Source organism: Protopterus annectens, chromosome 5.part0 (genome assembly GCF_019279795.1).
Source record: "Protopterus annectens isolate FY-2018-M chromosome 5.part0, PAN1.0, whole genome shotgun sequence".
NCBI classification, from domain to species: Eukaryota; Metazoa; Chordata; order Ceratodontiformes; family Protopteridae; genus Protopterus; species Protopterus annectens.
Genome location: NC_056735.1, coordinates 1,649,691,495 through 1,649,717,928, shown reverse-complemented (window position 1 = coordinate 1,649,717,928; position 26,434 = coordinate 1,649,691,495). Strand labels below are relative to the sequence as shown.

Sequence of the window (26,434 nt, the reverse complement as noted above, 5' to 3'; positions counted from 1 at the left end):
AAAGCAGGGGGATAGAAAGAGATAGGAAATGGCCCAAAACAGCCCATAAGCTACAGGTCACTGGGCTGGAACCACTCAAGGGACAGATAGGCTGCTCAGAGCTCCCCACTCTCACTGGTGAACAAAGAAGCTTCCTCCTATCCAAATAAGGATATAGGCAACACAGGAATTATGACACAGCCCAGAGATCAGCAGTACCTGAAGACTGGACTATTCTAGTTCAGTAAAGGCGGGAAACAAGGATTTTTTTTTTTTTTTTTTTTTTTTTTACAAAGTAGCAGAAATTAGGTACAGAAACACAGTAAATGCTTTAATTTGGCTAGCGCACTTGAGTGTGTAGCCTACCAATTAAACTAAGCAAAAACAAACTTTAAAAGTGCAAAAAAACCCCTCAGAGATACAGGCAGGAATGCAATAAAACAACTTTACAGAGCTTATTTAGTAAAAGAAACAGAAAAGTCTATATATACAGAAAAGCAGCTAAAACACACAAACACTTCAGATGCAGTGCAACCTACAGCACTTGAATTGTAGAAATATTAAGGCTATTACAGTTATAATAAATGCTCTGAAATATACTGTATATTTCCAAAATGTTTGAGAAGCACAGTCAGAACACAAGGAGGTTCAGGCGAAAAAAAAAAAAAGTTTTGTTTTTCTTTTTGAAAGGGAAAAAGGAGGAACAGAAGGCCTTATCAAATGTTCTCTCTGTATTAGGCAGAATGAGCTAATGACACTAGACTGGGAGGAGTGTCACAGTAGGGGCGGGCAACTGCAAAGCCACCAAGTATAAGAGCAAGACACCAACAGGGAGGGAGGGTGGGACAAATAGCCTACAGACAGCAAGCACTAGAGACACAAATGAAAGTTTTTAAACAGATAAGGATTTGTAAAGATGGGGATAATCCTGACTTTCCCATTTTAAATACCATCAGGGAACATTATAAGTATCACCAAAAGAGAAATCCTCTGGAGAAGAGGCCGAAGGAATGGACTCCTCTGCATCCAAATCCTCAAAAGGAGAAAAAGCCTGAGAAAATTCCTCCATCAGCAGAAATGCTGGAAGAATCAGAACCTGAACAGGACAAAACCTCAGGAGAAACATCCCCTACTCCTTTTAGGAGGAGGCAGCTGAGAACCCCTAATAAGAGTCAACAAATCATTAGCCATTTTAACAATTTGAGACTGAGGGGAAGGAGAAGAAACTGAAGCCTGCCTTTTCACAAGCTTACAAATGGAAGATTTACCTGCAAGCCTGAAGGACTCGAATGGCCTGGCAACCACCGAAGTTGCAGCAGAAGTCGAAGGAAAAAGTTTGCTGTCAGAACACAAAACGGGGGCCTCAGACACTGGAGTCAGCTTTACAGTTCTGGCTCCAGCAGAAGAGGTGACCAGCGACAGGTCAGAAGGAAAAACGGAGGCCGAAGGCCTAAGGGACTCTGACTCAATCAATGCCTGTGGTTGTACATCTAGGGACTGCAAAGGCATCTCACTGGCTACCGCCTGACTGACTACCAACTTAACATCATCTGAGGACTTAGCTTTCTGAGACGTGTCACAGTCCTATCCTTACGTTTCTTCGGAATATCCAAAGCCTGAAGACCAACAAATTTAGGTCAAACTCCAAAATTTCTAGCTAAAATCTTAGCTCGATGATGGATAGTACGCGGATTAAAGGAGGCACAGAGATCACAATTGGGAACGCCGTGGTGAAGGCATAAACAAATAATGCAAAAGGAATGGAAATCTCTATGGGGAATCTACTTTCCTCAGGTAAGGCAATTATTAACTTTTTCTGACATTTGTTAAGGCAAGAAAAGAGGATCCCTAATGGGGTTACTTAGCTGTAGTAGACTTCAATTCTTGTAGTCAGAAACCAAAGGCAAACTGCCGACTGGCACTCATGCATGAAAAGCTTCTGCTTTGGGCTCCGTGGCAAGGAAGATTGAGGAAATGTCGGCTGCCTCCTTTTGAACCAACGGCAACCAATGTCAATTTTTCTTACCTTTGGTATTCTGGCTGACCGAGGGCCGGATAACCCATTAGGACTGCAACAGTGAAACACAATGGGTGCTTCTGATTGTAGTTTGGCTTCATTAGTGGAAGTTAACATTTTGATCCTTTAAATGTCGCTCAAAGTCTTTAAATCAAAGCAGTGTGTCAGTGCTAATTTTGAGTATGACAAGATCAAATATTTTAGTAAGGTCATGTTAGGTTGTTTTTCCTCTGTTATAATGTGTTGAATGTCAAGGTCCACAATGCATAGTATTGTGTCCTGGCCCAAACTCATGTGTTATACAGAGAAGATGGTACTGTTGAATGGAATTTGATAAGTGGATGTGCACATTATTTCTGGGATTCTTCCTAGAACAGACAGTACAGAACTTTACAGCAGCTGTGAGGTTACCACATTAATATAGGCAGAATAACATACTAAAACATACTGCAAGTCGTCTTCAAGGAATACTAGCTTATTAATTTCACATTGTGAATTGTGTTATATATTCAGCACCATACAACAAAAAATTCAGCTAGACATCTTTACTCATATAAGATTGCACAAGTAAAATTTTCATTGTGCTCCTTTTGTGAGTATACACAATACAAATTATATATTTCAGGTAAGGTATTTTGAGCCTAAGACTGTCCATTTTACAAAAAAGAACAAATGGGAAGAAGTCTGTGATTTAAAAACTAGGCATTTATATAATAGGTACATATGCTTGAAACAAAACACTGTGCTTGTACTCCTGAAGATCATCTCCTTATTACTTTGATGTTTATTCAATTGCTTTGCTGAAATGTCAACACTATATTGCTGTAAGAGTTGCACAACAAAATCATATTTGCTGAAATTATTCTACTCTGTGTTTCAGTACTACATAAACTATGACTCTGAATGCAGCATTGTGTTTAAATGGAATTCTGAAGCAGGTCCAAGTATTTCTTTGTGCCTTCCTCTTTGGCAGTCCTCCTCTGATTTATTATCCAGTCTTTCTAAATGCTCAGTTCCTACATAGCTTCAGAGGGAAGTTCTCTGTGATGAGATGATCATCTTGAAGGATAATTACAATGTTAACTTCAAACTCTGAAAGAAAAACAATCCAGAGTAAAAAATAAGTAAAGTCCACAAGACTTACAAAAGATGACAGTTTTATGGAATGAACTCAGCCTGCTACATACAAAATGTAAAACACTATAATCTAGGGAACTAGAATAGACTTTTTAAAGTTAAAGACAATTCTAGTACACAATCTCTTCAATACCATTGCTGAATTTATACACAAACACCCATGTTAAGAATGGGACATGCAACAAGACACGAATATGTACTTAGTGGCCAAAAACTGCACAGCCAAGATCAGGTTTGGTAAGCAGACACAAAACTGCTTTCTGTATTTTGCCCTAATCACCATCCATTTATTTCAGTCTGCAAACCACCACCACTCTCCAATCAGCACAAATGAAAACTATGTAGATCTCATAATGATACAGCTAGCTGATCTAAATCAATCCTCTTCACTCATGGGCCAAGTCATCTTGGCAAATGAAACTTTGTTGTGCTTAGGTTCCTCTTCTTTACCCATAATGCACTTCATTTCCAACTACTGTCCAGATCTGAAATCTTTCACTCAAGAGTGAAGCACCAGCAAGACACCTTGAAAGGATATATAACCATAAATCGTATAAGGCCTTTTCTAGACTGCATCCTTTGTAGGAAGGAGGAGGATGTGAATGTTGAAGAACATGGAGTTGTATCTGTCACTATACATAATTTTTGTATCTAGAATGATCCAAACTAATTCAAACCCTCAGGAGAGGGTCCAGAGGTTGGTATCATAAAAGCATGCTGTATATAATAGTGTCTGGAAGGCAGACCCTAAACCTTAAGATCATATCCAGCTGATCGTGCCTTATAAAAATATGCAGAAACTCACACTGCAGCAAAATAAGTCACAATTTTTTTTTTTTTTTTTTGCTGCTCCAATGGACCTGCCCATGATTTTTTACTCAGATGGCTCATTCTGTTTGGGGTGGCAGGCAGCCCCAAGTGAGTAGAGTCCTATAACCCATTTGGTCTCCCCATGTTGAGAGTCAGGTAGCAGAGAGCAAGCCAACTTTCAGGCCTGATGCAGCAGTCTACCTTCTGCACCAGGAGTCCCCCCGTCAATGTAGCTGCTTCTTTTAGCTCAACTATGTGTGTTGCCTGCTGAAGAACGCTTGACTCAAACGGGTGATATCCTCAGCCCATGTGCTTGCATAAGGGTAATGTGTAACCAGGAGGCCCTTGTTCCTTGGGTGTAAAACCCACTTCTCCCTCTAGGTATTAACCAAGTGTCAAGCCAATAGGTAAAAAAAACATTCTTACACTGTAAAGGACACCAATGAAGAAGAGAAAAGGCAAACACTACTAAAAACTCCTGATGTCCACCACGCCAGTAAAACTTAATAGTAAAATCAAAATTTTAATAAAAAGACTAACATAAAATAAGCAGTCCTCAGTCTTCCGATAAGCACTTTCGGCAAATAAGCCTTCCTCAGATCGTATAAAAAGGACTGTTCAGCTTTTGTATTTATAAGGCATCACAGCCATTCCTCATTTAGTTCTCCAAAAGAAGGCCAGCTAGTCGAGAGGTATAATTTCCTTCATTGTAATTAAAGGGGCAGTGTTTCTCTTTACTATAGGATTGTATATGAGAAAACTAATAGCTATGGATGTGAATACATTATATGAATGAAGAAACATTCAAGTAAACTTGCTAATCATATTCCTAAGTGCAGGTTTTAATGGCACAATAGTATTCAAGCCTGGTGATCTGTTTGCTCTTAAATTAATTATCCAGCATGTTTCCCTTAGCTCTGTGCAATTATGAACATCACCTCCTCTTGTGGTCTGACAGACTGGCTCTATGGCCTTAAATACAAAGTACTAAGAAGGATAGTGGGCTGCTAAGGCATTATTGGGATCTTTCTGTTTGATGTCCCTCAAATGTCTGAGGATGCGTTTCTTAAGATGTTGATCTGTTTTGCCAACATAAAAAGCATTACCTTGGCAGCAAGTCACTAAGTATATGATGTGGGAACTAGTACAATCAGCATAGACATTAAAATTGTACTGTTGCCTGAAGTATGGTTATACAAAAACATTGGAGCTGTCAATGGAGTTGCAAGCTTTGCATCTTAAGCACTTGAAAGTGCCCTTTCTATTAGAATTGGGCCTATTTCTTTCAAATCCATCTTTGTTTCAAATTCTTGTATAGGAATCTGGGCTGTTCACCTACAATGTCTCTTATTTTGTCATCAGTTGTCAATACCGGCCAAAACTTCCTAATAACTTCACATACTTGCTTATTGTCAGCAAACATTTAAGTTGCTGTGATTGAGTTTTAAGTTACCTCTGTCTGCCCAGGTTGGGCAAGCCTGCAGCGGCTGTTCACCTCCATCTTCTCTGCCCCAGCTCTTCCAAGGCCCAAACTATTACTGAACTTTGCCCATACATCTCTGTCAAGGCTTCACACGCCTTTGTGTCACACAGCCAGGGGTTCAATGTAGACACTGCCATTACCAAATGTGTAGTATGAACATATATGCCAGAGATTTACTGCATCTTGCATATCAACATTTAATATACTATGAAAGCTACTCAACCAAGGCAACTTTAGAGACCAACAATTCCAAACTGTTGGCAGCACAGAAGACAGACAACTGGAAATCTTTACCGCCTGTCTTAGTTCTATCTAGATGAAAAACGTATGGACCTGTGCTCATTCAAACAATATAATATGTAATCCTCTCCACTAGATTAATACGGAGGGAAAAAGATAGGATGCCTATTGTCAAAAGTAGACCAAGCTATCTTTGTGAAAATCCAGGTAAGGAAGATCAACACACATGGTCTGAATCTCTAACATTCTTTTTGCAGACATTACAGCTTGCAGAAAGATATTTTCCCAGACAAATTTCATTCTCTTTAAGCATGTGCAAATATGGGCAATGTCAAGGCTGAAGGTATCAGATCATTGAAAAGGGACCTAATTACAAAAATATCAGAGTAATGCCCTTACACAGAGATTGAGAGAAGGTAGTACTGGATATGCAGCATTCCTGTAGATTAACAAAAGTGGACAAACCATGCAGTTTGTTGAAGGGTGTGATGGTAAGAGGCTTGCTGGACAGGTGAATTTGCAGGGTTCTGAAGGGTCTTGGAAGATGACACCACAGGAGAGGGAACCCATACTTGTCAAGACTAAAATGGAGCTATGAAAATTACTTTGAACTCGTTCTGCTCTGCTTCCTGAAGAAATTCAGGTACAAGGTGAAATGGAGAAAGTAGACAGATCTGGGATCCATTTCTGGACTACAGCATCCCTGGGCTGCTACCTTGGAAGGGGATATATGGAGGTCGAAACTACTGTCCTCAGCATTAGGTATGCAGAAAAGCTGCAGGAAGGCTTATGCTAGTTTCTATACTAATGGCAATCTGAACCACTTGTGCAGCATAAGCCTATCAGAAAGGCAACTTCTCAAGGTATATGGGTAACTACCACAAAAGTGATCTGTAGCCATAGCCCATTCACCTACCCTTCATGATCTTTTGCTATAAAGGATATGAACTGCATTCCACCTTGCTTGTTTATATAGCATACAATAGATATGTTGCCAGCTTGGATGGCAATCACACTGTGAAAAGTACAGTTGTGTACACTTAACATAAATGTAGATGTTCGAGTGTATTCACTGTTGCAGTCATTACATTTGGGTAATGAAATAAAAATGAGACAATGGTGCTTTCCCACCCATCTGCTGAAAAGAAAGGAATTTAAGGAATGGGTAGTGGAAGTTTTTTAGGAGCAATTACAGAAGATAGAAACAACTTCTGAAAATATTGTTAGGGAATGGGATAAAATTAAAATGGAATTTAAAAACAGGGTGGAAATAAAAGAAAGGGAAATATAGTTAGGAAGTAACAAGAATTATTTAGGGGGACTGACAAATATTAAATTATTGCAAAATAGGGAGAATCTCACCGAACAAGAAGAGGAACAATCACAGAATGCTAAACAGAAAATAAGGGGCTATCTTTATAATACGTATGAGTTTAGAAAGACTGCTCTAAAAGCATCTGTTTTTGGATAACTCAAGAGCACAAAAACTTTTGGCACAAGGACTCAAGACAACAAAGTAGGAAGGGCTGTTACCAAGCTTAGGAAGCCTATTACAAGGAAGATAACTAGGGACTCTGTAGAAGTATTAGAAATATTTCAGAAATTCTATAAAGGTCTGTATAAAGCAGAGAAATATGGAAATCAAGAAAAGGTACAAATGAAAATGTTTACGGAATAATTAAATACATCAAGGCTAGAGGGACAGGAGGCTCAATTACCAACAGTTAAGGATAGGAGCAGATGAGATAATGGTGCTGTATAACCAATCTACAGGAAAGCCCCCAGGATTAGATGGCATTCTTGTGGAAGTTTGGAAGCTAGGGCGGAAAAAAATGATGAAGATCTGGAAGGTTTTTACAGTATTTTAAGAGAAGAAGTACCAACATCCTGGAAGAAAGCAGTAGTAACTGTACTACCTAAAGAGGGTAAAGATCCATCAGATCCAGCTTCACACAGGCCCATTTCAATAGTAAATCAAGATTATAAAGTGTTTATGTCTATAACGGTTAACAAATGGCAAAAGTGATGCCAAAACTGGTACATATAGATCAATGTGGCTTTGTGGAGGGAAGGCAAACATCTAACATTAACAGAACGTTGATGATCCAGAGGGAAGCAGAATGTAAGAAAATACCATTGTTGCTTGTGGGTCTTGATGCAGAGAAAGCATTTAACAGTAAGTTGGGATTTTACGAGCAGAGAAATAGGAGCATTTGCATTCCGTGATAAAATTATAAGGTTGAGTAGGAGGATAAATGAAAAATTGAAGGCAAAAATTTAAGTGGGTAGGGTCCTCTCTGATTATGTCTATTTGAGGAATGGAACCAGGCAGTCCTCCCCCCCCCCCCATTGTTATTTGCATTATATTTAGAACCATTGGCAAAGCAAATAAGGGACTCAGAAATTCAAGGATATAATTGGTTATGTTAGTCAAGAAAAGCTGGCTCTATTTGCAGATGACATTATTTTATACATGACAAAAAGTACAGTTTTGTACCTACCATAAATGTAGATGTTCGAGGATCTACATTGCTGCAGTCATAACCTGTGGGTAGTCCGCTGTCCTCGATCGGCCCGAATACCAAAGAGCTGGGCTGGCGTCGGTCATTTTCACCTAGAGCTGACGTCAGTACGTCGTAGTACATAAGCGCATGACCGACGCCATATCCTCAGTCTTTCTTGCCCCAGATGTCAGAAGGCCTAAGAATGAAAGAAGGCCAGAGCCAAAATAGTAAACGCCCAACAACTACCAGTGTGGAAATAAAGATAATCCTAAAAAAACACAGCAACCACAAACTATAGAGGGGAAGGAGGGAGGGATAATTGGGGATAATTGGACTGCAGCAATGTAGATCCTCGAACATCTACATTTATGGTAGGTACAAAACTGTACTATGTTCTTCGTCTCACATTGCTGCAGTCATAACTTGTGGGTAGAATCCCAAAGCAAAGGAAAAGGGAGGCTGGCAAACTAAATAGCATTAGGAGCTGCTAACATGCCCTGTAAAACTGCAGTGGCAAACCCAGCCCTGGACTTGGAATAAAGAGGGAGATGGTAATGCTTAGTAAAAGTGTGTACTGAACTCCAAGTAGCTGCCTCCAAAATATCCTTAGTAGCTACACCCCTCAAAAAAGCAGTAGATGTGGCAGTAGCCCTAGTAGAATGAGGTCTGATCCCAGCAGGAACATTCTTCCCATGATGAGAATAACAAAAAGCAGTCTTCCAAGACAAAAACTTCAATTCAGACGTAGCTGCAGGTTCAAAAGGAGGTAAAGTAAGCTTCTCCAACACAAAATTGAGATCCCAGGAAGGAGTAGGAGCTCTACGTGGGGGTCTTATATTCTTTGCCCCTCTAAGAAATTGTTTGAACAAAGGGTGAGAAAATAAAGGAGGGTCACAATCATAGTGAGCAGAAATGGCTGCAGCATGAACCTTCACAGAAGAGAATGACAAACCCTTGTCCAGTAATTCAGTAAGATACTGTAGTGCAAAACTCAAATTAGGCACTGAAACATCAAAGCCCTTTGCTGTGCTCCAAAGAAAAAATCTCTTCCATTTATCAGCATAACCTTTTCTAGTACTAGGCCGCCTGGCTTCCAAAATGACATCTAAAACCTGTTGAGGAAGCTGAGACCCCACCAGCTCCATCACAGAATACGCCAGGCTGTTAGATGCAGGGACTGCACCCGAACATTGAGAAAATGATTGTTTGACTGGAATAACAAATGAGGAACCTGTGGCAGAAGCCAAGGAGGCTCCTGAATTAAACTCCTCAGCAGAGGATACCAATGCTGACGTGGCCAATCTGGTGGTATTAGAATCATGCAAGGCTTGTCCCGCCTGACTTTCAAGAGTACCTTGGGAAGAAGAGGCAGAGGAGGAAAAGCATAAACTTGAAGGTTGTTTCAACTGAAAGATAGAGCATCCACTTTCCAAGCATTTGGGTGGAACATCTTTGTGCAAAATTTTGGCAGTTGAAAATTCAGTGGAGAAGCGAACAGATCTATGTCTGGAGTTCCCCAAGCCACGGTCAATTGTTTGAATACCTGAGGATCCAGTTTCCACTCGTGGGGATCCACAATTTGCCTGCTCAATACATCTGCTAGGGAGTTCTGTGCTCCTGGCAGAAACCGTGCTTGAAGATTGATTTGCAAACTCAGAGCAGTCTCCCACAAAATCATTGCTTGTCTGCAAAGAGGGTAGGAATGGGTTCCCCTGCTTGTTGATGTACCACATGACTGTTGTGTTGTCTGTTTGAATCAACACCTGTCCCGGCTGAAGTAGGTCCTTGAAGGCCATCAAAGCAAATTGGACTGTTAACATCTCCTTCATGTTGATATGCAAATGTAGTAGTTTGGGAGGCCACATGTCTTGTATCCATTTCCCATTGAAGTGTGCTCCCCAAGCCAAGTCCGAGGCATCCGTCGTTAGGATCTGACTCGCCTCTGGTCGGGTCACAGAGAGTCCCTTGTTTAGGTGACATTCCTGAGCCCACCACAAGAATTCCTTCTGGATGCAAGGTATAATCCGAATGACAGTGTCCAAACCGTGGCAGTGTTGAGTCCACACACTTTTGAGATACCATTGTAGCTTCCTCATATGCAGTTTGGCATTGGGAAGTACTAGAATGCAAGATGCCATGAACCCCAAGGCTTGAAGGACTGTCCTTGCAGTCAGCCTGGACATTACTGATAACTGCTGGAAGTATAGATGAAGAGTTCTTTGTTTGTCCGGGGTCAGAAATGCCATCTGAGAAGCTGTATTCAGTCTCACACCCAGAAAGCACATGTCCTGAGAGGGCACTAGACTGGACTTTATTTCGTTCACAGAATACCCTAGGCACCTTAAAACTGCCATTACATACTGGAGATGTTGTAGTAACTTGTCTTTTTTTTGAGCAAGAATCAGGCAATCGTCCAGATAAGGATAAATTTGTATTCCTCTCTGTCTGAAAAAAGCAATTACAGGAGCCAGAACTTTTGTGAATACTCTGGGCGCAGTAGATAAACCAAAGGGCAATGCAGAGAACTGATAATGAGAAGTACCAGCCCGAAATCTCAGGAATCTCCTGCAGCTGGGCCTGATAGGGATGTGAAGATAGGCCTCTTTGAGATCCAGGGTTACCATCCAGTGATCTTCGCCCAGCATAGGCAGAAGTTGTTGTAATGTTAACATCTTGAACTTTGGAATGTCTAGGTAGGTATTGAGAATGGACAAATCCAGAATTGGCCTCCAAGTGTTTCCTTTCTTTGGCACTAGGAATAGACGGGAATAAAAACCTAGGCCTACTTCTGACGGAAGGACCAACTGAATTGCCCCCATCTGTAAAAGTAAAGAAATTTGCTCCTGAGCCTCCATCCTTTGCTGAGGAGGCACATCCGGCATGCCTTTGAAAGGAGGAAAAGTGTGAAAATAAAACTTGTACCCGTGATTTATTATATCCAACACCCATTTGTCCTGGGTGACCAAATGCCAGTTTTGTTTGAAAAGTCCCAACTTTCCTCCTAGAGGAGCTGCCAGTAGAGAAGGGTCTGGCAGCGGAAGATACAGGCCATTGGGTCTGTTTATGAAAAGGCTGACCCCTGTCCCTCACCAGAAGACTGTGCAGGAGAACTCCAAGTCCTAGGTCTGAAAGAACCCTGAGCGTGAGCTCTGCCTCTACCACGCCTAGACCTGCCCTTAGACTGATAATCCGAAGAAGGAAAAGACCATCCTCTAGCAGGCCAATTCCTACTAAACTTAGGGGGCTGCACCTGCATAAAATCTTTGACCGTCTGCATAGACTTAGCCTTATCTTCCATCTTTTTCAAAACTGATTCCACAGAAGGACCAAAAAGTACTTCAGATTGAAGAGGAGCATCCAAAATCCGAGCCTTAACATGCTCTGACAAATTTTGATCCTTAAGCCAGGCATGTCTACGAATAACTGAACCTGTAGCAGCCACCCTGGATGCAGCCTGAAGAGCATCGAGACCACACTGCAAAGAATGCTTGCCAACTTGATCTGATGCATGAACCAACTCCTGGAGCTCCTTACACTCTATACCCTCAGATAAAGCATCCACCTTAGATTTCAATTGACCTAACAAAAAATTCTGATACTTCAGCATATGAAATTGGCAATTCAAAGCCCTCATAGCTAACGTAGAGGAGGTGTACATTTTTTTCCCCCATCTATCTAAAGCTCTAGAATCTTTATCCAAAGGAACTGGATTCTTAGCCACAGAAGCCCTAATACCCTTCGGACCTTGAGTAATAGTTTCCGGATCAGCTCTAGGACTCTTGTACAAATACTTATGTGCTTCTGGAACTCTATAATATCTGTCTGGCTTAACAGGGGCAGGAGGTAAAGAATCAGGATTAAGGGAAGATTCAGAAAAAACATCCTGAACAACTTCTAAGACAGGAGGAATAGCCAAGGGCCTATGCTGTGGCAGAAACAAAAATTCCCTGAGCCGTTTCCGTCCCACTTGAAATGCTCCCTCATGGAATGTAAAGTCTCAGAAAAAGAAAAATCCTCTGGAGGAGAAGCAGAAGGACAGGAGTCCTCTGCATCCGAATCTAAATAAGAAGGGAATTCCTGAATTTCTTCAGCTGAGGAATCAGAGTAGTCTGAGGAATGATCCATCCCCTCTAAATCTGCCTCCACCCTAGGCCTCTTCTCTGGGGGGGGCATAGAACCCCTGATCAAAGTAATCAAGTCCTCAGCCATTTTTAACATATGCTTTTTAGGAACAGGGGCTGGAGAGCTAGAACTATGACCAGGGCCAACATGACAAGGTTTGGCCTTAGCATGGGCTTTAGCCACTGAAGTAGAAGGCCTAATAACCTTCTGTAAAGATGGAACTACAGACACCTGAGAAGCACCTTCAGCCGGGCCTAACTCCTGAGAGGCCAACTCCTGTAAAAGTAAAGGTTCCCCATGGGATTCAGCCGAACCCTCGGCAGGATCCACAGATTCAACCGGAGGCTCCGAGAACCGGCGTCCGCAACGGATGACTCATCCGGTTTAGACTTCAAAGATCTATCTTTACGCTTTTAGCGGTAGCGGCGTCGGAAGATCCGGCGGCATGTTATAGTTACACCTTTACCGAAAACAAGCCTGGCACAGTCTAATCTCCGTTTAATGGTGCGCTTGTTAAATCTAGCACAAAAGCGACACCCGACCACGTCGTGCTCAGGCCCTAAGCAAGGAATACAGAAAGAATGAAAATCCTTATGAGGTATCTGTTTCCCACAAGAAATGCAATTATTAACTTTTTCTGACATCCGGATAACTGAGGCAAGAAAAGACAAAGATTTCTACGGGTATTTAGCCCAACTTGGTCTTCGGTCTGAAACTCGATAAATGAAAATTTCAGAACGCCGAACGGCACTTGCAAACGCTGCTTCTGCTTCGGTCCACGCGGCAAGAAAGACTGAGGATATGGCATCGGTCATGCGCTTATGTACTACGACGTACTGACGTCAGCTCTAGGCGACAATGACCGACGCCAGCCCAGCTCTTTGGTATTCGGGCCGATCGAGGACAGCGGACTACCCACAGGTTATGACTGCAGCAATGTGAGACGAAGAACATCCAGAAAGACATTACAGTGTTATGGAACATTGTGACGCAGTTTCACAGCTTTTGAGGATACAAAATTAAAAGCAAAAACAAAAGCAATAGCAGTAAATTATGTACCCACATACAAACTGGTTCAGCAATATGCATATTTATGAGGACATGATAAAATTAAGTATTTAGGAGTATAGGTTAAAATGATATTCGTGTGACAGCTAAGGAAATGTGAGAAGAGACTAAACAAAAGATAATACAAAAAAGAAAACAGAAGCTCTGTTATGTGGATACTGATAGTAAGATACAAGCAGTTAAAATGTTTTTAGTCCCCTTAGTCCTATACACTGGTCAGGCATATTTTATCAGCCACAGGAGAAGTTATGGATGCAATTAATAAAGAGCTGAAGGATTTTATCTGGGAAGGGAAGATGGCCAAAGTCAAGTGGAATAAGCTTATTCTTCCAATAGAACAGGGTGGATTGGGATTACCCAAGTTGAAGGGGTATTTCAAAACAACACAGTTAAGGCTCCTATACATAACACAAGCAGAAAACTATCATTCAAAGTGGAAAGAGATGATGACGATGATGAAATGGAGGGAAGGTCAAGTAACAGGGAGAGACTGGGATTTTGGGTGCAGTCCTTTAAGGAGAACAATAATCATACAGAATATTATATGCATAAAGTAGCAGAAGGTCTTCTAAGAACTAAGCCAACACAAGAATGGAGAAAGGAGATTCTGCCATTAAGGATACAGACAATAGGGGGCAGGAATGTATTGGAGAAAACTAGCAAAGGAATCAAGGTACTGGGAGCAAATAACTAGACAGGGAAAGGAAATAGAATGGGAAGATGCCAATTTGGACTGCCAGCTAAAGACGGCCTTCCATACCAAGGATTGATATCAGAGTATAGGGGAAAACTAAGAAATACGGGGGGAGGGGGGGTCCTAAACGAAAGACCAGCACTGATAGAGTTTTTAGTAGAATCTAGAAAAGTTGCTGCCATTAAGAAAGGAATAATTAGTAGAGTATATAAAATATTGCATGATAACTATAAGAATCAATCAAAAGAGGTTAGGAAGAACTGCGAAGAGAGATTAGATAAGCAATTCACAAATAAACAATGGAGGGATATATGTCTCCCAAATGTGCAACAAAATCTAGAAGATTTCGGATCTTTGCCTGGAAATGCTTACACAAGTATTTTTATACCCCAAATAGACTTTAAAGAATTTTATTTCAGGTAGACAGCAAATATTGCAGGTGTGATGGGGCAGAAAGATAACTGGGAACATATTTTCTGGGAGTGCAATGAGTTGGCAAACTTTAAAGATTCCCTTTAGACTGCTCTGTCAGAGATGCTGGGTGAGCAAGTTGGAGTGACTAGGGAAATGATTTTTTTTGAGCTAAGATTAAAAACTCAGAATTGCCTAGACACAGTAAGACCTTGCTGAGTCTAATTATGATGGCTGCCAAAAAAGCAATTACTAGAACATTGAAATCAAAGTCTAAACCAACCTTACTAGAAGTAGTGAAGATAGTAACAGAGTTAAAACAACTGGAACTGGGATCTTTAGAAAAGGGTAGGTGCAGATTACATAGGAAAAATTGGAACTGTGGGATCAATACATGCAGAGGAGGAACAAGGTTTAAAATAATGCAGGATATGAATGAGCTATGCAATGGCTGACTAACTGGATATGTTAAAAGTGATGTATAATTATTGCAGCTACAGTTGTGCCTTACTGTTTGGAATGTAAAATGTTTGCAACTGAAACTGTGTTGTTAAGGTTTATCATTTATATAAATGTAACATGGCCTATGTCACACATAATTTAATAAAGATGTTTTTTTTTAAAGGATTTATACTAGGCTCCATACATTTCAACATAATTATCAACGCCCTCTACACTGCTTTAAAAAATACTACCCTAGTTTAATACGCAGATGTTTCGTCCCTAATATGTTCTGCTAAATCTCTCTCTGAACTCCAAGACCTTACAAAATACTTCTTATCAACTGAAACATGGCTAAATAATTCACAGCTACTACTAAACCCTAAAAAAACTAAATTACTGCTCTTCAAATTAAAACACATCTCTACCCAGAACAGCATTCACTGCTGACTCTGCCAACACTACCGCGATAGAACAAGTAAACCATGCAAAACTGTGTGATCATAGATAACCAGTTTAAATTCAACCACCATATATCACATGTACTAAAATTTTATTTATTTATTTATTTATTTTACATTTGTTTACCGGGCTAGTCTAACTGGATACATGTCCATTTTCAGTAGAGGCCCGGGGAGAAAAGCTCCTAGGTAAATACAGCTAATTTAACTAATTTCTATGAATCAAGCATATAAACAATACCAAAAAAAAAAAAGCATAAAACAGACTGAATTACAGGATAATTATAACACTTCTAAGTAAATTGTCAGTATAGAATCCAATCTTAACAGTAGATGCAGTTAATATCCCAAAAAACAAAAACATTTTTTTTTCCTGAAGGGAAAGAAGGGGAAGATCAGAGTATAGGGTGACTATAGCGCTAGTCAGGTTTGGAGCAATGACATAGCCATTGAGATTTGAGATATACTTTCAGATAGTTTTTGAAACTGGACAGTGAGGGAAGTGTAGAAATATTATTTGGTAGAAGATTCCAGGCTTTCCCTACTGTAGTAGAAAAAAGAGAGTCACCGGCCTTGTTGTTTGTTTTGGTAGAATTTGCTATGAGTTTATGTGAAGACCTTACGGAATCTAGGTTCTTGTAGGGAGTGATTAGTGTGGATAGAGCAGGTGTTTTGGATGGTGTGTAAAAGGTTTTGTGAGCTATAGTTAGTTGATGGAATTTGATTAGGTTCTGTAGTTCAAGCCAGCCTAGCTGTTTTAAATTGAGGCAATGATGGGTTCGAAATGTGTTTCCTGTGGCAAATCTGGCGATGTTATTATAGGACCTTTCCAGTTTGCTGAGGTTATTTTTAGATAGTTAGTAAAGATAGGTGAGGCATATAGAAGAGGAGATATTAGATGTGTGTGTGCTATTGTTGTACGAGCAGAGGGTAGGAGAAAAGATTTAATCTGATACAGGGAGCCCAATATTTTATTAACAGACTTTATAGTATTGTTTATATGTATATCGAAGTTTAGTTTATTGTCGATGGTGACTCCTAATAGTTTAGTGGTAGCTTCAGGGGATATAATAGTTTTGTTGATAGAAGTGACTGAGAAATCCAATGGGGGGAATTTACTAGTGAGAGAGAATAGAATTTACTAGTGGGAGAGAATAGAAGGAGTTTAGTCTTTTTGGGGTTTAAGAGAAGGCATCTATGAGTAAACCATTCCTCTACTGTGTTGAAGACTTGTTGGGTAGGGTATAGGAGGTCTGAAGAGGATGAGGCGGAGCATATAAGTGTGGAATCATCTGCATATTGTATACATGAGGCTTGAGGGATGGCTAGGTGGAGGTCATTGATGAAAATGGAAAAAAGTAGAGGTCCAAGGATGGATCCTTGGGGGACACCGAGGTTGACTGGTAAATGGGTAGAGAGAGACTTGTGCCATAGAACTGCCTGCTGTCTATTGTCAAGGTAGGACTGGAACCACTGTATGGAGGATGTAACAAGTGATAGGGATTTTATTATGGTAATGAGAATTTGGTGATTCACCATGTCAAAAGCTTTAGCTAAGTCAATGAATAGGGCAGAAGAGAGTTTGTTTAGACTATGGTGTTTGTTGATAATATCTGTAAAGGAGAGAAGGGCAGTGGAGGTACTATGTGAAGGTCTAAAACCATGCTGGCAGTTAGCTAGAAGGTTATTTTGTGTTAAATGTTGAAGCAGTTGTTTGTGGATGCATTTTTCCATAATCTTAGCTAGAGGTGAGAGGAGGGCAATTGGTCGATAATTGGAAAGCTCGGTAGATTGGCCACCTTTGTGGAGGGGGATAATATGGGAGATTTTCCATATAGAAGGGATATAGCTTTCTGTAATGGTTCTGTTGATCAGGATTGATATTGGGAAGGCAAGGGCTTTAGCAGCTAGTTGCAGAAATTCTGCAGGTAGTTGGTCTGCTGAGGGAGAGCATGGTTTCAATTTCAGAAGGAGGGTAAGCACATATGATGTAGGGACGGGTTGAAGTTGAAAGGAAAGAGAAGAGTTTGTTTTACTAGTAGGTAAAGAGAAGTTCTGAGGTGAGAGCTGGCTAGCTAGTGTTTGTATGGTGTTAGTGAAGAATGTGTTAAAATCATTAGCTATATTTATTGAAGTTTTGTGTTCAGTATTTTGAGGGCTAGGAATGGTCGATTGCCCTGGGTGTAGTAGTTGGTTGATGCTGGACCAGAACTTTTGTGGTTTGGTTTGATTCGCTTGTTGAGATAGTAGGTAGTAGTTTTTTTTATCTAATATTACAGCTTTTTTAGTTTGATTTCTAAGTTGTCTGAAGGTTTGTTGGTGGATGGGACTTTGAGTCTTTTTCCATAATACCCAATGTTTGTTTCTATCTTTGATTTTTTGTTTGTTTTCTTTAGAGAGCCATGGAGCATGTTTGTTTTTTGTTCTAATTTGTCTGGTTGGGGCATGGTGGTTTAGGATGGTAAGGAAGTTGGAGTTAAAGTAAGTAACGGCTTCATCTAAGGATAAAGTTTGTAGTGGTGACCAGTTACATGCTTTTAGTTCCATCTGGAATAGTTCAGAGTTAAAGTTCTTTTTGGATCTGATGCTTATTGTGGATGTGGGAAAGGGACAGTTAGTTTTATGTCTGATTATATAGGTAAGGGAGTGGTCACAAATAGTCTGGGAGAGTACCTGATTCATAAGTATGGGGAAGACGGTTAATAAGAATCCAGTCTAATAGGCTAGATTTCTTATTGGATTTGTTTATCCTGGTAGGGGAGGTGATAGTTTGGGAATACCAATATAGGTTTATGTGGTTGGAAGGGAGGTTACTGCAGAAGGAGGTCCAGTCTATATTTGTATCACCTAGGATGATTGTTTCTTGAGGTAGGTTTTGGGATAGCCAGGAGAGAATATATTCCATAGTTGCTATGTTGTTACCAGGGGGTATGTATATACAGATGATATAGATAGATTTGGAATTGTTAATAAGAAGTTTCGAGATAAGAATTTCTGCACTGGAGTCTAGAGGTAGTTTGAGGTCATATGTGGTTAAATGTAGGTTTGGTTTATATAGGATAGCAACTCCTCCACCTCTTTTGGAAGTTCGGTCAAGTCTTAGGATATTATATCCAGGTGGGATGATCTGATTGTCTTTGGTTGTAGGTTTTAACCAAGTTTCTGTTAAGCATAGAATATCAAAGGAGTAGATTTCAGTCAGGGCTTCTAATTGGGTAACTTTATTGTTTATGCTGCGTATATTAAGATGAGCAAAAGTAAGGGAGTTAGATTGTTTGGAAAATATATGGGTAGGATACATTTTGGAGTTGAGGGATGAAGAAGGAGAAGTTGAAGGCCCTGGGTTAGGGTGGATGTTGCCATCTTTTAAAGAGAGTAGTATGTTTAGAAAGTAAAGGTTATGGATTCTACTGTAATGAAATAGACATTTCCTGGGATTGAGGTTATTATATTTTGCGTGTTGTGTTCGATGAAATTTAGGAAGTATGTATTTAGAAGAGAATGTGATATTAGCATGTGTAAGTTGTGGGTGTGAGTTTAGTGAGATGGTTTCTGTTTTGGGATAATTTAGCAGTGGGTCAAGTGGGCTTTCAAGGAAGGTGAGTAGATGAGTGAGCATTAGGGAAGGTAGTAGTGAAAGTATTAGTAAGAGTGAGATAAAGGGTGGGATGTTTTGATTTTTCATTGTATGAGTATTGGTTGGCAATAAGAAGGTGGAAGCTTAAACTGTATTGGGAGGAGGAGGGAGAGAGGGTAGTATTAATTAAATTTAGGAGGGCGATGTGTTAGGATATAGTTAGAGGACGTGGATAGGTAAATAGTGTGTAAGGAGGAAGTATAAAGAGAAGAGTGTTTGTGTAGAGTAGGATGAAAGAATACTTTGTGTGATAGGATTAAAGTGGTGGGAAGGAAGTAAGGGTTTGGAAGTGATGACAGAGGAAGGGGTGGGATGAAGGAAGAGGTGTGGTCTAGGAAGTATAAAGGTAGGACCCCTGGGGGTAGGTGGGAATTGGGGGTAGGGAGGGGAGCGGAGTGAGCCCGCAGGGCGAACGGAGCGGGTAGAAACAGTTAGTAAAACTGTTTGTCAGGAAAACAATCAGAAGAGCTATATACTAAGGTAAGTCAGCAGTAGGTAAGTGCAGAGATAAGTAAGGAGTCAGAGAATGGAGTTGGTGGTTGTCACCGGGGTAAGACAAGAGTGAGGAAATAGTAGGTTAGGAAGTCTTAGGAATCCAAAGATTTGTGAAATAAAGCAAGTGGGTAGGAGGTACCCAATAGTTAAAACTGGGTTGTGGGGTGTCACCTTTGGCCGGGTTTGATATTCCAGGAGATAAGGGAGGGAGACTGTCTGGTTGTGTAACTAGGGAGGGGGTGACTACAAGTAATAGGGATTACTGTGTAGGTTAGGAGGTATGTGGGTAATAGATAAGTTAAGAAAAGGGCGGTGGAGACTGCTGTCTGTGCTGGCCTGAAGCCTACATTTGGTTCTCTGGAGGGAATTATTACAATAGTTTACAGAAAATTATAGGCAGGATATAGAGACCAACAACATACTTTCTTGTTAACTTGAGACAGGTTGCAGAGAGTTTAGGCTTTGAGATACCACTGCAAGCATTCAGAATGAGTTCATTCCACAAGGCAGGTTGATTTCAAGAGACTAGTGCAGGAGATAGCACAGGGGAGTATGGTGCTGAGAGGAGAGAGAAAAAAAAACAACAATGGAGAGGGGAGCAAAAGCAAGAGTTAGGACATGTTGGGTAGGTTTGGTAACATTTGTAACAGTTATCATAGATACATAACATAAATAGCAATCTTGCCTATATAAAACAGCAGCTAAAAAAACAATATACTGCAGTAATACACTGTTTCAAGCTCAGTAAGACCTTAATCCACAATTCCACTTTCAGCTAAACTGCAAAATCTAATTATAAAAAATAGCCATAAATACAAGCATTACTACATAGACAATGCAATATCTGGACTTTATATACAGGCTTGGTAGCCCATTACTATCACATATAAGATACAATCTGTATTAAGAAGGATTAACCCAATAAATATCTATCCAGTCAATATGTTTAGGAATAAACTGATGATACTGCAGAGTAGGAGGTATAGAGTATTGCAGTTAAATAGTGATAACACCATGCAAGGTACGAGATTCTATGTTTGTTTACTGGGTCCCTTATTAGCTAAGGAAGCATATCAGCGCTGAAATGCGAGTATATCAGCTTTAGCGAAAAACAGCTCAAGGAGCTGTCCCCAGCTAATGTATGGTTATGGTACCCAGAGGAGCTAGCTATATAGGCTTTACATGGAGCACCTGTGTACCTGCATGCTTAGAAATGCCCTTCGTGGGAGGCGGTGGCCTTGAAAACCTTTTAATATACTACAAAAAAAATAAAAGCATTTCACAAGTGTAACCCTAGGTGAGGTACAATGTAGTATATTGAGTTAACATCTAAACCTTAAGAGTCACGACACATTCAGCGTGTCTCTACTTTCCAGGCAGACAAATAAAGTCTGTTTGCTGTCGTAAAATTAAGACGCTCAGTACAAGCGTATTTTAGCGAGGCTCAAACATGGGAGGCGTTAATTACAAAAACAACACATCTATAGGATTTAAAAAGGTATTCAGAAGTAGAAGCTCAAGCTTTATTGCCTTTACTTTGAGTTGCTGCATACCTGCATTCTTTGGAATGCTCTTCGTAAGAGGCGCTAGCCAGGGAGAGCTTTACAGACTATTAAAAAATAAAATATAAGCTGATAACACATATAACCCTAGTTTTCTCTTGCAGAGCATGCATAGAGATGCTCCTTGTGGGAGTCGCTGGTCAGAAGGTCCAATACTTGATACATTACATAGAGTAAAAACCTAAAGTACAGTTTTGTACCTACCATAAATGTAGATGTTAGAGTGTTCACCCTGCTGCAGTCATCACACTTGGGTTATCCTGCCATCAGGTGGTCCCGCAGTCGGCCAGAAATCCAAAGTCTTGGTCCGGCGTCGGCTGCTGTCGCTTCTTCCCTGACGTCAGTGCGCCAGGGGTATATAAGAGGCATTCAACGCCATTTTCTTCAGTTTTTCTTGCCCCAGATGTCAGGTGCCCCCAATAGGTAGGCAATATATATTGCTATGTAAAAATGTACATATAAAAATAAAACAATACCTTCAGGCACAAGCAAATACCTTTCTATCCTATACAACCTCTGTGGTGTAAGTCCAGCTAGTTCTGAGGGGATGGAGGGAGGGTAACCTGGACTGCAGCAGGGTGAACACTCGAACATCTACATTTATGGTAGGTACAAAACTGTACTATGTTCATCGTGTTACCCTGCTGCAGTCTTCACACTTGGGTTGAATCCCAAAGCTAAGGATGGATGGTGGAGTTAAACAGGGTTAGAAGAAGCTAGTAGGCCCTGCAAAACTGCAGTGGCAAAACCAGCTCTAGTCTTAGAATATAGAGGTAAGTGATAGTGTTTGGTGAAGGTGTGCACTGAACTCCAAGCTGCAGCTTCCAGAATATCCTTGGTTGACACCCCCCCTGAGAAAGGCTGCTGATGTAGCTGTAGCCCTGGTGGAGTGGGACCTAATGTTAGCAGGTACTGGTTTCCCATGATGCGTGTAGCAGAAACGTATGCAATGTCCTATCCATTTTGAAATGGTCTGTTTTGAGATGGCTTTTCCTTGTGATCCTGCAGCATAGGATACAAAGAGCTGGTCAGATTTTCTGAAAGCCTTAGTTTTATCCAAGTAGTAACGTAATTGCCTGTGAATGTCCAAAGAGTGCAGGAGTCTTTCTCCTTTGTTCTGGGTATTTGGAAAAAATGTGGGCAAATGAATGGTTTGGTTTAGGGCCACACTGGATACCACACCTTTGGCATAAAGGAAGGGTTAGTTCGTAGACAGACTCCTCATTTTTCATCAAGACAGAAAGGCTCCACTGCCATTAGTGCCTGTAGCTCTGAGACTCTTCTAGCTGAAGTTATTGCTAGTAGCAGGGCAGTTTTCCATGAAAGAAATTTTAAATCAGCTGAAAAAGCTGGTTCAAAGGGCGGCAGTGTAAGCTTTTCCAGAACAAAGTTGAGATCCCAAGTAGGTGTTGGTGCTCTCCTGGGCGGTCTTATGTTCTTAGCCCCTCTGAGGTACTGTCTTAGGAGTGGATGTGAAAATAAAGGAGGATCCGTGTTGTAATGAGCTGAAATTGCTGAGGCGTGGATCTTAATAGATGAAAAGGAAAGTCCTTTGTGCAACATCTCAGTTAAATATTGTAGAATCTCAGGAATGTTTGGATCAAGGTGATTTTGGCCTTTAGCCTGGTTCTAGGCGCAAAATCTTTTCCATTTGTCTGAATAGGTTTTCCTGGTGCTGGGCCTCCTGGCCTCCAGAATGACATCCATAACAGCTTTGGATAGAGGTGTTGGTTGGTTGTTTAGGTAATTTGCCATGCAGCCATGTTTAAAGTCTTGAGCTGGCTGTGTAGAATCTGATTGTCTCGCTGGGTGAGCAGGTGAGGAATTTGTGGTAAAATCCATGGTGGGCCGTGGGCCATGTTCCTTAGAATTGGATACCAGTGCTGGCGTGGCCAGTCTGGTGCTATGAGTATCATTTGTGGCCTCTCTAATCTGACTTTCAGCAGTACCTTTGCTAGAAGAGGCAGTGGAGGAAAGGCATACACTGTTAATGTTTTCCAACTGAGTGAGAGGGCGTCCATTTTCCAAGCTTGTGGGTGGAATGTCCTTGTGCAAAATTTTTGAAGTTGGTAGTTTTGGGGGTTGGCAAACAGATCTATGTCTGGGTGTCCCCATTTTTGAGTTATCATTGCAAATTCTTGTGGATCTAGTTTCCACTCATGGGGATACATGAAGTTTCTGCTTAGGTCGTCTGCCAATGTGTTTTTCTTTCCTGGCAGGAATTGTGCTTGTAGCTGAACTTGGTAAGACAGTGCTGTGTTCCACAAGGTCATTGCTTGCCTGCATAGAGGGTAGGAATGTGTGCCCCCTTGCTTGTTTATGTACCACATTACTGTGGTATTGCCCGTCTTTATTATTAGTTGTCCTGGGTGTAAGAGGTCCTTGAAAGCTGTTAGGGCATTCTGTACTGCTAGCATTTCTTTTTGATTGATATGCAGATGCCTTTGATCTGTAGTCCATTTGCCTTGAATGCACTGTCCTGCCATGTGTGCTCCCCAGGCATAGTCTGATGCATCTGTTGTCATAGTTTGCCTGGCTGTGGGTAAGGTGAAAGGCTGACCCTTGTTGAGGTGACATGCCTGTGCTCACCATAGAAACTCCTGTTGAAGGCAGGGAATGAGTGGTATCATTGTTTCCAAGCTGTGGCTGTGCTGAGTCCATACGCTTTTCAGGTACCATTGTAATTTACTCATATGCAGTTTTGCAAATGGTATTAGTAGTATGCAAGATGCCATGAATCCCAAGGTCTGCAGAATTTTTCTTGCAGGGAGTTGGGTCTTTGTTGCCATTATTTTGAAGTATTGAGTCAGCTGCTGTTGCTTGTCTGGCGTGAGATAAGCCATCTGGGCCATTGTATTCAAGCTGGCACCCAGGAATATTATGTTTTGTGAGGGCACTAGTTTTGATTTCTTTTTGTTTACTGTGTACTCTAGGCAACTTAGAAGGTGTTTGACAAATGCCAGATGCTTTAAAAGAATGTCCTTGCTTTCTGCTTGAATAAGGCAGTCATCCAGGTATGGGTATATTTGAATTCCTCTTTGTCTGCAGTATGCAATTACTGGTGCCAGGCATTTTGTGAAGACCCTGGGTGCAGTAGATAAACCAAAGGGCAGTGCAGAGAATTGATAATGGGTTGAACCTGCAATGAAGTGGAGGTTTCTTCTGCAATTTTGTCTGATAGGGACATGCAGGTAAGCCTCCTTGAGGTCCAACGTTACTAGTCAAGCCTTCTTGCCCAGCATGGGAAGAAGCTGCTGTAGTGTTAGCATCTTGAATTTTGGTACTTGCAGATAGGTGTTCAGAATTGAAAGATCCAGAATGGGTCTCCATGCTTTGTCCTTTCTGGGGACTAGAAAGAGTCTTGAGTAAAATCCTTGTCGTTGCTCCTGTGTAGGTACCTGTTGAATGGCTCTCATGTCCATGAGAGCTGTAATTTGTTTTTGTGCATCTGCCCATTGATTTGGTGGCAGGTTTTGCATTCCTTTTATCCTTGGCAAGGTATGAAAGTGGAATCTGTATCCTTGTGAGACAATGTTTAGGACCCATTTGTCTTTTGTGCCAGTTGTCTGCAAAAAGTGCTAATTTTCCTCCCAAGGGAGCTGCCAAGAGAGATTTGCTTGGTAGTTTGAGAGTTGAGTCATTGTGTTTGTCTTCTGCTAGCTTGGGGCCTGTCTTCTCCTCCTTTCTGGGTAGCAGTACCCCATTGGCGAGGTTTGTAAGGGCCTTGTGACTGACCTCCTCCCCTTGGGCGTCTGTATTTGCCCCTCTGTGATCTGTCAGAAGCTGGAAAGGACCAGTTTTTTGTTGGCCAATTTCTGCTGAAACTAGGGGGTTGTACCTGTAAAAAATCCTTGACCGTCTGCATAGACTTTGCCTTATCCTCCATTTTCTTTAAAACCTCTTCTGCTTTGACACCAAATAATACATCCTGCTGTAAAGGTGCATCCAATAATTTTGCTTTAACATGATCAGGTAGGGTTTTTGTTCTTTTAACCAAGCATGTCTACATATGACAGACCCGGTAACAGCTGCTCTACAGGAAGCTTCCAATTAATCAAATCCACATTGTAAAGTATGTTTGCCCAACTGTCTTTAATTCAGACTGTTCAGAATGTGTGCTCATTTTTTGTCTTAATTGAGACATTAGGAATTGCTGATATTTCAGCATGTGAAACTGACAATTTAATGCTCTCATAGCCAGAGTAGCTGAGGTGTATATCTTCTTTCCCCATCTATCTCTGGCTCTGGAATCCCTTTCAGAGGGCACAGGATTTTTAGCCATAGAAGCTTTAGCCCCTTTGGAACCCTGGGAAATCATTTCTGGGTCAGCCACAGGGCTTTTATAAATGAATTTGTGTGAGTCAGGTACTCTGTAGTATCTGTCTGGTTTGGCTGGAGCAGGAGGTAGAGAGTCTGGATTTAGACTAGACTCCCAAGTAAACATCATCCACAATGTCTAAAACTGGAGGGATAGCAAGTGGTCTGTGCTGGGGTAGTGAAAGGAACTCTTGGAGCCTTTTCTTAGAATAAGAGTAGTCCTGGCCTTTCCTGTGGAAATGTTCCCTCATGGTATGTAAAGTTTCCCCAAAGGAGTAGTCTTCAGGGGGAGATGCTGAGGGAAAAGAGTCTTCAGCATCAAAGTCTTCATAAGGGGGAAAAGCGTAATCCTGTTCCTCAGAAGAATCAGAGGAAATTGAAACCTGGTCAGAGGAAGCATAATCCTCCTCTTGTCTTGGTCTTTTATCTGGAGGGGGATGGGAACCCCTGATTAGGGTAATCAAATCTTCAGCCATCTTAAGCATCTGTTTCTTAGGCATAGGGCCTTGAACTGGAGACTGATGTACAGTCTTTTTTGATTTTAATGGAGTTTTAAGCTTAGCATAAGATTTAATGGTGAGTGTAGTCGGTCTGAAGACACCTTCTGCAACCGAAGGTGTTTCTACTGCACCGGGATCTCCTTCTGCTCCGGTGTCGGAAGGGCCTAATGAAGATGGCTGTGATGGCCTAGTACACTCCGCTTGAGAATCCGCAGCTGTCTGGGGTTCCAATTCTGCCGTCGTCAGGGGCTGCGTAGGTGCCTCACTGAAAACCGGCGACAGGCCCAGCAGAGGCTTCGGAATCTGGTTGGTCCTAGGCTGCCTGTCTTTATCCTTGCGTTTTTTATGCATGCCGGTCGTTGGCTGCTCCGACGGCATGATATAATTAAATTTCTCACCAAAGTAATGTCATGCGAAGTCAAAACGGCGTTTGATAGTTCGTTTATTAAATCTAGCACAAAACTGACAACCTGTGACGTTGTGGTCTGGGCCTAGGCAAGGAATACAAAAAGAATGGAAGTCCTTATGAGTTATTTGCTTCCCACAAGAAATGCAA

The 26,434-nt window shown here is 41.2% G+C and overlaps 1 protein-coding gene across 2 annotated transcripts in view; it reads right to left on the bottom strand.

Annotated features, from left to right (window-relative positions):
* Window positions 1-2,526: 2,526 nt before the first annotated feature.
* Window positions 2,527-26,434, bottom strand: part of VPS26C (VPS26 endosomal protein sorting factor C) — a 377,577-nt gene continuing 353,669 nt past the window's right edge. For both annotated transcript variants that reach the window (XM_044071439.1, XM_044071440.1), the window contains one exon: window positions 2,527-3,088. In XM_044071439.1, coding sequence (XP_043927374.1) covers window positions 3,006-3,088 — 83 coding nt within the window. In that variant the 3' untranslated portion in view covers window positions 2,527-3,005. The remainder of the gene's footprint in view (window positions 3,089-26,434) is intronic.